Source organism: Neolamprologus brichardi, chromosome 12 (genome assembly GCF_056152115.1).
Source record: "Neolamprologus brichardi isolate AB-2024 chromosome 12, ASM5615211v1, whole genome shotgun sequence".
In the NCBI taxonomy this organism is placed as follows: Eukaryota; Metazoa; Chordata; class Actinopteri; order Cichliformes; family Cichlidae; genus Neolamprologus; species Neolamprologus brichardi.
The window spans coordinates 17,114,356-17,126,530 of record NC_142115.1 but is presented as its reverse complement, the minus strand read 5'-3'; the positions used below and the strand labels follow the sequence as shown (position 1 = coordinate 17,126,530).

General features: G+C 41.9%; 1 protein-coding gene across 1 annotated transcript in view; it reads left to right on the top strand.

The window, feature by feature from the left end:
* LOC102791121 (uncharacterized) overlaps window positions 1-12,175 on the top strand; it is a 295,543-nt gene that overhangs the window by 276,673 nt on the left and 6,695 nt on the right. Inside the window, exons 7-10 of the mRNA XM_087848698.1 lie at window positions 1,658-1,695; window positions 7,345-7,465; window positions 9,688-9,800; window positions 10,153-10,201. Of these exons, the coding sequence (XP_087704824.1) occupies window positions 1,658-1,695; window positions 7,345-7,465; window positions 9,688-9,800; window positions 10,153-10,201 (321 nt within the window). The remainder of the gene's footprint in view (window positions 1-1,657; window positions 1,696-7,344; window positions 7,466-9,687; window positions 9,801-10,152; window positions 10,202-12,175) is intronic.

The following is a 12,175-nucleotide window of genomic DNA, read 5'->3' as shown; positions in this document are numbered from 1 at the left end:
GGAAAGAAAAAAGTTTTGAGGAATATGTGCAATACAAAACAGAGAGATTGTTTGGAGGGCAGGAGCGTGGATTGTGTAACATTTTATTAGAAAATATTAATACATTTGATCAGCGTGAGCACAAGATTTCTGTGAGATATTTGTATTGTTCCCAGAATTAGTAGTGTCCTTTTAGATCTGTTGTAGTATTTTAGAGAAAGGCTCAGAGAACATGGTGCAGCCTCAACAGGTGTCAGCAGGTGCTAAAGCAGCATTACGGTTGTTTTTACATTAATCTAAAAGAATTACATACAAATGCATGCACTATTTAGAAATAATATCTGTTTTTTTTTTTCTTTGAAAAGAAAAATATTATCTCTCAGTTTTAAGAAAATCATGCCAAACCAGAGCAAGGCTCCTGTGTCTTGATATTTCTACCAGTTTAATTGGGACTGTATCTGTCAGAAAATTCGTAGTGTGTCTCATTCGATATGAAGACTGAGCACAGAGTGTGCACCTGTTGTTCCCATCGTGAATCTGATTTATTTGACCTCATGTCTAATCTGTGATGTATCCATCCATCCATTTTCTTACGCTTAACCAATTCAGGGTCACGGGGGTATAACTGGAGCTTATGCCTGCTGTCATGGGGCTAATAGCAGGACACGCCCTGGACAGGTCACCAGTCTATTGCAGGGCTAACACATAGAGACAGACAACCATTTGTGTTCGCATTCACACTTTTTACAGTTTAGATTTGACAGTTTTTGGACTGTTGGAGGAACCCACACATTTGTAGGATCCTTGTTCTTTGAAATCTCTGAAAGACCTATGTGCCCTGTTGTGTACGCCTAAATGTTGGTGTGTGTGTGTGTGTGTGTGTGTGTGTGTGTGTGTGTGTGTGTGTGTGTGTGTGTGTGTGTGTATAATTTCCCACTTACACTATAAATGCTAAAAAGTTCATAAAATATATTCACAAATGATGCTGTGCAAACATGCATGTTGTTTATCATTATCATATTATTATTATTGTGATTATTATTATTATTATTTATTATTATACACTTTCACTAAGTCTAACATATTGTAATTGGCCTTACACTCCCATCCTGCATTCCTTCCCCTGGGGAACCCAGTCCAGAGTGAGTGATTCAGTTAACGTTACTACATTAGAGCTGTCCATCCATCCGGTCTGCTTTTCCAAACACATTCATCCCAGTCCTAGTTAAAACACTGGGGGATCTCCAACACTCCACCTCTATATACCCCCACCCCCAAAGTCTTTTATGATGTCCATAAAATGGAAGAGTGCAGCTTTACTTGAACTAATAATATCTGAGCTTACAGGGCTGTGATTGATGATCTTTAAAGCCAGCCCGATCGGTCTCATCTTTCTTCAGATTTTTATCACTGACTTGTTTGCAGTCATGTGCAATCACAAGCACCGGGAGAGGTAACAAGTGCTTGATGTATGATACTTGAGCCACTTTTGTCAGCTGCGCATTTCCCTTCTCTCCCTTCGTTTTTTTTTTTTTCTTTTATCTTTTTCTTTTCTATTTTAACCTCCGTTTTCTATATTTGTTGTTTCGCTTGAGTTGTTGTGGACTGTTTGGTTTTCTGTTTGGAGTTCTCTCTTCCTCACGTTGTCTTTCTCTCTCTCTCACTTGGTTTTTTTCAGATGGTGGGAATGTCTTCTCCTGGGGGATGGGGCAAGAGGTAAGCCAAACATTTTTCCACTTTTGGTCCTGTTGGGATTGGCAGACTTAGAACTGGACTCTGGGTTTTTTTGTTCATGTCATATGTTTTTTTTGTGTCATTTATCTGTGTCCTGTTTTGAGATAATTGGAGAAAATTGTAGATTAAAACATTTTAAGGGAATCTGTCTCCAAGCGCTCCCTTTGAGCACTTAATATCCTTTATGGTGTGCCAAGAATGCACATCTATTTAAATTCTATAAATCACCTTTATAGGCTCTGCTGTTTGTCCATTTCGACTCCTCTGCTTCACATAGGCAGAACAGGAAATCCTCTTTATGGGACCCTCTGATGTTTATATATGAGCATGCCCCTTCAAATGTGCATAGCCAAAAGTATGTGCATGTGTGTACGTGTGTTAGCTGGCCCCGTCCTACTCCGCTTTTAGATAAAAAATCCCACCTGTCACTAAGGATTGTTCTGGCCTTTTATTTAAGATGTTCTTTAAAGAGCTGCATCATTACACAGCCCTCAGACAAAGCCCACAGAGTATAAAACCTAGGCCTACCTCAATCTCTCTCTTCCCATCTCTCACTTGTTCTTTTTCCTCTTGGCTCTGGTGTTTATCTGTGGGGATGTTTGAAACCATGGCCAAAATGCGATCGTGTTTACAATGTGACAGGATGAGGCTTTGCCAGGACAGTGAAACAAACATGTAGGTGAAGGTTAGAGAGGCGGTGCAATAAAAATGTTAGACATCAGTTGTTATGAGCTTTGACGTGTGCCTGGCTTCTGCACTACGTTCTTACATTGCAGGATGGCTCCTAGTCTAACTAGACTCATTGGGTTTTCATAAGCATTGTAATGTCTTTATAAGTTTAAGTTAGTCTCTGCAAGGACACAGTGTTTTTCTTTCCTCCATGATGTTCTTTCTCTCGTCGAGTGTCCTCCCTCACTCATCCTCTACTGCTTCCATTTTTCCCTACTCTCCTTCCATCTCTTCTATCTTCCTCTTCTCTCTTCTGTCTTGGAGCCATTCTGATGATTGATTGTTTCTCTGTGTAGTCTGACAGGATGTAGCACACTCTCGGCCCCTGGGGCCCCCGACAGACTGCACCACCTGATTAAGTCTCCCCCTGTAATCAGCCGCATAGTGCCACACCAAAACCACTCCCGTCAACACATTAAAAAAAATCAGAAAGGTTCCACCTTCTGAGAGATAACACTTTGTTTTTTTGCACAGGAAGAAGTGAAATGAGGGGACATCTTAAACTTTTTTTCTTTAGTAGGCTGATATCTTCTCTCTGGGGCTTAAAGGCTCGTATGTATCAGTAGAAGCAGAAAAAATGAAAAAAACAAAAGGTCTTAAACTTAATAAAGTTCTCTTGCCTTACCAAGGTAAACCCAGACAGCTATAACCCTTTTAAGGGTAGTAATAGTATTACAGATAGAAATCTCATTGTTTTCCTCCTATTGAAACTAAAAGACAGACGGCCTGCTTGGTATCACATGATTGAGGTGAAAAGGAATTTGAATGATGTCAGAGAGCAGGTGCCACAGCCAGAATCAATCTGCTAACAGAATAACGGTGGTAGCAAATAAGCGTCAAGGCAAGTAGAGAGCTAAAATTGATATATCATTCATTTTGTGGAAGAAACCATTGCTTTGACATACACCCCATTCTTTGGATTAAATAAATAACAACCGAACCCAGTGTAACTTATTTCATGACCCTAATGCAGGAAAATACAGAAAATCTACATTTTAAAGCCTTGTGCTGTTTCCTGATATCAGTTGTGCAATAGCAGGGTCAACTGACTTAATTCCTTAAGTTCAACAACCTAATCAAGCCTTGTAGGAGTCTTTCTACAGCTTGATGGCTGCCATCACCTCCAGTGTACACCATTTGGTTCAGGGGTTGCCGTCATGACGGACACCAACCATCCTGCAGCCCCCGTCTCTGTGCAGTGGAGGCACAGAACGTGGTCCACTCTGATTCAGTGTCCCCAAGCTTTCTTGGACTGCTGTTCTGCAGGAGCGTTGAAAAGCTCCTCTGCCTGACGAGCACACCCTCATTATGCATTTTGGTACATTAGGGTTGTCCAGCATCCTACTGGACCACCTGATCCAACCTCACCAGGTGGGGAGCAGTTAACAACTCAGTTCCTCCCTTCGCCCAAGTGTCCAAGACATATGACTATAGATTTGATGATACAGTTACAAAATCGATCACCTACCTCTGACCTAGGGCGTTCTTGTGCCAAGTGCATTTAGGAATACCCTTTTGCCCTAACATGGTGTTTGTAATGGATAAACTGTGGTTAACAAGGAAGCCCAACAACATAACGCCCCTCAGGTTTAGATTGAGCAGGCCATTCCTCCCAGTCACAGGCCCCCAGGTCACTGTTATTCCATACATCCTCTAGGGCAGTGTAGTGCTGGGCTGGGCCACCTTCCAGCATCATGCCTAGGAACTCCAAGAAGGTTGAATACTCTGAACTCTCATTCAACACATGAGCGCTAACACCCATTCCCCAACCTTAACGGTGTAGGGAAACAACCCTCTTAACGTGCAGGCACCAAACGAGAGGAGATGAGAATGAGATGAGTTGCAAATTACAGAACATTATTACCAATGATTTTAAAAACTTTAAAAATCCTTTAAAGAATTGTTTTTAATTGGGCAAAATTGAGAATTACAACAGAAAAGTAATGTTTAGCTCCAGATCAGTGTGGCTATTTAGCCTGTCGACTGCAATCCTTTATATATTGTAATGAGGGTGACTCATCCAACATAGTAAATAATAAACAAGCCATCCTTATGGTGGCAGAAGCCCTGGGCCTTGTTCCAACACAGTTCAGGCCTCATCGAACCTTGGGCCTATTCCAAATTGATGCTAATACAGTTTGGGATTCAGCTGTAAACTGAACCTTTTTCATTCTATAGATCTGCAGGTCCTTCCCTGCACTCAAGTGTGTGAAAGTGACTATGCAGGAGTTTGTTTGTGCATTAGTGTGTGTTCATGCATGCTTGTGTAGTGTGCGTTTATGTATTCTCATTCCCTCAAATGTATGTGTACATAGTGTAAGCATCTTTGCCTGTGGGTGTGTTTGGTATTTTCACCATGCTCACATTTATATCTGTCTATGTTTTTCTTTTCCCTTCCTGCTAATGCCATCAGTACACACATTGTGACTGATGATAGTCGTTGCCACACTCTGATGCTCTACTGCTTAATGTCCTTTTTGTTTATTAATTAACTGCAGGACATACAGGCTGAGAGACACCTATTGATTCTACTGCTGCATTAATTGATTTTGTGCTTCACTAGTCATATTGTTGCTGCAAGATCATTACGAGGCCTCTGTGTTGTCTTTGTGGTGGCGCATTATGTGTTGACATACTGTGTTGTTTTTAGTTTTGTGGGTAAAGTGCTGACTGTGGTTGTCATTTTGAATGGATATGTCTTTATTTTTCTTGTATGATAGAGAATTCAGAACAAGTGGGTGCTGCAATACCCTGACAACCAAAGCCCAAGAATGCACAAATATCACAAAAATAGTTGTACATTTTATGCATTTTTGCAGTCACAATTAAAAACGTCTTTTGATTGCTTTTGCCATTAGCAAATTACCAGTGTCACCTGTGTTTTGCATGAAGACAATGACAAGTCTACAAACACTCATCAAGTGCTCACTAAGTGGTTGTGAAACCGTGTGAGTCCCATGCAAACCATTAATGGAGACAGTTGGTTGTCTAAAACTAAATTCAAGGTTGCACCATTGAAGCATGTTGGTTTCAGCAGGAAATGCTTTTACTGTGTAATTTTTTGGAGTTACACTTAGAGGTTAATTAATGAGTGTTTGCAGATGAGACGGCATCTTCCATGCAAACTGTGGGTAACTACAGCAATTTGCTAGTGATCAAAGCAATCACAAGGTTTTCTTTTTTTTAGTGCATCATTCCTCTTGCAGAAGACACATTTTTTCCATAGGTAGCAGAGGTTGCCAGGGGTTCACCAACTATAGGCCAGTGTGGCTAACTTCTTTTCATTCATGCCATATGTCCTGTACCTAATTTGTTCTACAATGTCTTTGTACTTATTAAGTGGAAAAACACAGGGAAACAAGTCCTGCAGCATGTTCTCCAGTTGTAGCTACATAAATTCTAAAGCAGCAATCTGAGCTGAATTCTCTGATAAACATAAGAAACACAATAGCATGTGCTCTAATTACTGTGAATGGAATTGAATTTGTTCATTAAACCGATAACTCAAATGAAGTATAAATTAAATCTTGTGATTTTGTCAACTTCATATACATGCATGTTTGCAATAAACACAATAAACCTGGATTGTACCGTAGAAAGTTGGCTGACATCTAAAATGAGGTGAGAGTGTTCTCCGATATAGAGCAGTGTTATTCTATTATTGAAACAAACACATTGTAGTGTTTGTGTGTATCTGACTGCCAAAGGTTCCCTAGTGAGTCTGACCGGGGGGTTACAGTGTAACCAAAGCATCTGTCTCCTGCTCACCATCCAGATCAGCCAGTTCAGCTTGACTGGGCCCAGTTGTCTTGGTTTCATACTGACGACTGTCTGGGAAAGGTCTGTCTGGGGTTCAAGTACATTAAAGTCATCCGTTCCCCTCCCACTGCGCCCCAACACAGATGGCTCCAGATGCAGCTGGCACAGCATGGAGCAGCACCTGACAGTGCTCATTCACTCAGACACACAAAAATACACTTAAACAAGTACAAACACATGCAGACGCACAAACACATGCACAGACTCAGGTACGGACACATGTGTTCACTTAGTGCACCTAAATGCAAGTAAGCTTTCACAGGCACACTCTGATGGAAGCACAATGACATTCACACCTTAAATACTTAGATGCACACACTCACAGCAGGAACATATGCTGCCACGCATCTACAAATCCTCACAGTAGCGCGCATATGAATAACCAATTAAAGACTCCGATTACTGCATGGCGCACACATAGACTCAAAAGTAACCCATACATATTGTGCTCACTTTCAGACATATGCCAGGGCATGCCGATGTGCACAGTGCAGAAAGCCTTTATCTCTGCAGGAGCGGAGAGGAGCAGGGCAACTGACAGGAGTCAAACTGAACACCCTCACAATGTGTAACAAACAGAAAGATGTAAATTAGGAACAAAGCCTTCTTTTGTACTGTGGGAGATGCTATGGCTATTAAGGCTCTGTGCTGAATAGGGGTGGTAAATGAAACATAAAAAGAAGTAGACTTATGAATGATGAAAAAAATGCTGTGTGCTTTTTTTTAAATAGTGCTTCCTCCTTAGAGGCAGCGATTTGAACCAAGATGAATTGCCTGTTGCCCATCTCATTTATGCAGTACACAGCAGATATTATAACAGTGCTTTACAGGAATGCGCTCATGATACTCAGCAGGTGATCTACAAGTCCTCTTTGACAAATATAACAACCATCTTTTCATTTTTGCAATGGCAGGGCAGCATGATTTAACAGATGAAAGATAGACTTACTGCTGCCTGCAAAATGGTAAAATTATAGGAATAGTTAAATAGTGACACATCCTATCTGTAAGCAGTGAAATGGCTTTTGTTTTAATGTTTATTCTACTTCTGTAACTTACACTGTATCGCTATTTTACTTGCAGGGACAGCTTGGACTCGGAGAGGACAGGATGCACGTATCGACTCCTAGCCTTCTCAACTCTTCACAGCTTTCTGAGGTCTCGCAGATACGAGCTGGGGACAGCTACAGTGCAGCTGTCACAGGTGAGCCAGACATCCAAAATGCAATAGAAGACCACTGTTTGATCCTATCTTTCCTGCGGCTGTATTATTTTGGCCTGAAAGCATTAAGTCCAATTAAATAACATTACTTAACTAAAACCCTCAATGTCTAATTGTCACTGCAAATATCTCTCATTGTGATTAAAAAGTCCTAAAAGTTGTATTCACTCTACGTAATATATAAAAACCACTTATTAACTTGAAACCCTTATTTTCCCAGTAGTACCCCTCACTGTGGCTTTGAGCCATGCAAATTTTTCATCTACATTATTTCGTTGAGTTTTAATTAACACAACAAGGATTCAGTGTCCTCAAATGACATCACTCGGAGCACAAATTCAACCTCATTAGCTCTCAATATCTCTTAAGCCAAATGAAACTGCACAGCACTGCACCCAGTTTCAGCTTCTTCCGTTAGGTGATATACAAAATGAATTGATTTGTTATTCAAGTAGTTATCCCTAAACTACCCCACTCAGATCTCAGACTGCCGCCATAGCAACTGAGAGATAAGGAGGCACACCAAGCAAATGTCATCTTTCCCTCTGGCCTGGTCGTCTTTACTGTAATTCCTGAAAAGCTGAAACTCTTTGCTAAGTTTGAAAACAGGTAGCGCTAGATTATTTCTTAACTCATCTCTTATTCGTTATTTTCTCACGTGCCGCCGCTGGGAACCATGTGCTCGCTTTTACATTTACACCACTGCAAAGTGTCAGGCAACTGCTTCTTCTTCAGCAGGAATTAAAGCGGTTACATGGCCAACGTAACATCTTCTGCATAAAGAGAAAAGGCAGTGTAATTGTTTCAAGTGAAAAGCACATTTACATGCTACTGCTATGCTGCAGCATTCAGAGAAAAGAATTGCCTATTGTTAAACGGAGACGTTTGCTGGCACTGCGTGCACGGTTTCACTAGAAATGCCACCGGATCATTAAATGAGCTGCACTCGCCATATATTAAGTTTGTTCCATTTAAATTCTTGGCTCTCTGAAGACCATTTGGCACATGAGGCCATACCTGCCTGTGGTACAGTTATGTCTTTAAGTGATCTATAAAATGTTATTATTTAAAACAAGTGCTTTATGGATTGCTTACGAGACATGCTTAGCACATGATTGATCTGACCTTTCACAGACTGTCGTTCGTACGGAAAACATCAGCCTTAACCTTTTTTAGCCGGATTACTCTGCCAGAGTCTCGGTAAACGTGTCTGCGTGTCTGTATTTTGTGTGTATGTACATGTATGTGTTAGTGCTGCATCTGTTGTAAAATGCCATCCAGAAATGCCTGTCTCATATGCTTTTATAAGGTTTGCTTCACTGAGATGAAAATAATACATTACTGATTGATTGATTGATCAATCATGTCTGAAAGGGTATCTGCGTCTGCATGTGTGTGCATGCGAGCGTGTGTGTACGTGCGTGCATGCCTGTGTGCGTGTGTGCCAAGGCTATGTACAGCTTGATGCAGAATAGAGATTGATGGAGGCTTGCCGTGAGGAGGATACTCAGTTATCTCCTTGTAATTAAAATCCACCTCATAAAGATTATTGACTCCCCCACCACACAAACCAGCAGGCTCCCTCGCTTGGCAGGGTTTGCAAAGCGCTTCTTAAAAAATGAAAAATAGCATATTAAGCAGCACATATTTCCCATTTATGCGGAACATTTAGATGTGGTTAAGTTATCGTAATGTGCAATAAAACCTGGATGTGAAATTTGTAATCCACTTTGGAAAATTGCTTACTATATTGCTTTAACATCCCCTGAAAGAGCTTTTGAGATGTGTGTGCCAGGTTTATTGTACGCCATAATTTAAAAGTCCTCAATGCAGGCAGTAAATATAAATTTATTAGTGGTGGGTTTAAAAAGCCAGACTGAGTTAGTATGAGTGGATGCCGGAGTGTTTGCAGTAGGTGAGCACATATTATGTATACGTTTTTTTCAATAGGTGCCAACTGAGAATGTGTTCTCTCCATTCAGTGGTGAGGGAAAAAGAAAGTTGAGCTCATGTGCACGTGTGCGTGTGGTAAAAATGTGATCAGGGACTGATGTTTAGGAGCTGCTAATACACTAGTTAGAATGAGAAACAACAAGTCTGTAAGGTCATTTCATTTTTCATATTTTATTTCTCTTGTGGCACCGTGAAATTGCATGTGTTCTGGTCTATCTTCAGAACTTTTGCCTCTTTTTTGCTATCTTTAGCAGGTGGAGATCTGCTTCTCTGGGGTCAGATCCCCTGCGTTTCCCGGGTCACATATCATGCAGGCCCCAAAGGGCTCTGGACCCCCCAGCCTTTTCCACCAGCTGGCCGAAAGGTGCGTTTGTGCCTCAAGGTTTTCAGAGAAATGATTTTTATCTTGATATTTGTAAGTTCTTAAAAGGTAAGTCCACACTGCATTGCTTTCCATTGATTTAGAAGTTACACTTCCTGCAGTCTTACATTATGACCTCATCTTGCACAAAGAGCTGTAGATCAATGCTATATTAAATATGAAAATATGTAACAAAGGTCTTAGGCATCTTTGTGAGTCTCTTTCTCACCGTCTTATCCTTTTATTCAAATTTACAACATCAGGTAATTTTTTGGGAAAGACGTCAAAGCTAAGCTATGTCTTTGGAATCTTCGCACTACTTTAAAATTTAAAAACATTCAATTTTTTTTCGCAGGTGATCAGTGTTGCCTGTGGTGCATGGCACATCATGGCTCTCACCACAAGTGAGTAACCCGTCATCATTCCCAAAGATTCATGTCTCTCCGTTTAATTGATCTTGGGGCAGTTAGACTGCGTCACTAAAGATAAACCAGTCAACCTCAGGTATTTCCTCTCCGCACTGGTTTCCTCATCCTTTTCTCCAAATGATGTCTTGTTCCTCCTCAAAGCCCCTCCTCACTCACTTTCTCACTCATCGAACCATAATTCACTTCAGAGGGAAGCATCATTAATGCACAGTAGGACCCAGCAGCTTGATGTGTGCTAATTATATTGTGTGTTTTACACGCTGAATGACTTTTGCTTAGTCAGTGATGAGCTCAGTCTCTGGTAATTGTTTTTTGGATTTGATGAGTTTATAAAAGCTTGTCTGTGAGTGCGTATCTGGGCATGTTGCACATGTGCTTGTCCGTTCATGTATGTGTTAGTAAACGTGTGGATGGCGAGACTTTACTCATAGAAATCCACATTTATGTGTGCCTGTGCTTGAGCAGTCTTGTATTAAGGCCATGTGCCTAGATGCACAGCCTACTCTGTTTTTTACACATAGCCAGAAAGCCAAGATTATTATTCAGCTCTGCACATTATACGCTTCTGTGAACTTAATAATGATTAGCAAACAGTCAAAACCTCGAGATCGTTCTGACACATTAAAACTACATGCAGTTTTAAACTCTGCCATTCCAGCCTAACACTTTGACATGCGCATTCAACCATGACACTACACTCCATTACTTGCTTGCATTCTTCACAACCAATGTGATCCTTTTTAGTACTGTACATCAGTCGGTGCTATAGCAGCCTTTGGCTAATCACACTGATTGGAGGTGTCCTTTGGCTCACCTGGGGGCTTCCAATCCTATTAGGCCAACAGTCCTGAGCCTAGCGTACCCAGCAGCCGCTCGTGTTTGATCACTGGTGCTTAGAGCCCACACTTGTCCTCTTATGTTGGTGTTAAGGCATGGAGGAGAGGAGCAGCAGGGTGGGGTTTGGAGGGGGTTAAAATGTGATCTCCTTAACTCTCTAGGGGGGCAGAGGGGAGCTCGGTGCCCCACCTCCCTCACTGACACTCCTCTGCGCCTCCAGCTGGAGCTGGTCTTTAAACTTCTGATGTCATTTGAAAAGCGGAACACTGCAAAGTTTTTTTTTCAGGCAAAAGAGAAAGAGATGGAGGGACCGAAAGAGTGAAAGATTGAAAGAAGCACACTGTGAAGAGACGGTTGACTGTATGTGTCTATCTTTTTGAGAGTGTAAGACGTTTAGAGGTTCACTCAAATTTCTCACATCACTCCCCTCCTCCCCTCTCCTTTCTTAATCTTTCCTTTTCTCCCTCTGCACACCTGAGCTGATTCCACCAGGCCTGTCACCTCTGTCTACCTTCTTCCTAGCTGTACTACATACATTACCTCCCCTCCATCACTTCCTCTCTCTGCCTTCTTTCTGACTGCTATTTTCCTTCACTACATGCCCATCACTGTGTCTCTCTTGTGGCTCTCCCTCTTCTCTCCTCCTGCTGCCCCCCCCCACCGCGACTCTGTTCTTCACTGGGCCAAGAGCGCCCAAGAAGAGCCATGTGTTTCCAAAGTGGACTGGATGGGAAATCGAAGCAGGGCTTCTGTGTTTATCAAGCCACAGCTCCGTCACCTTGCTCCTACTCCCGTCTGGAGGCCCCGGCAAATTGGTGACAGCAACAACAACAACCCTGCAGCACACATGCCCCCTTTTCCCATGTGCACATCCATACACGCAGTTACACACTCGCGCACACACGCACGCACACATGCACACAGCATAGCACGTTGGCCTGTTTAGTTTTATTGCTGGTGTCAGGTGAGGAGGTGGAGGTAGGAGTGCTGTCTAATGTTCAGCTCACACACACACACAGATACACTCACACACAGCTATTTCCACCCCTGCCGACACCTTGGCTAACAAGACCTGTGAACTGCAGTGACAGAACTCCAAGACTTGTCAGAGTC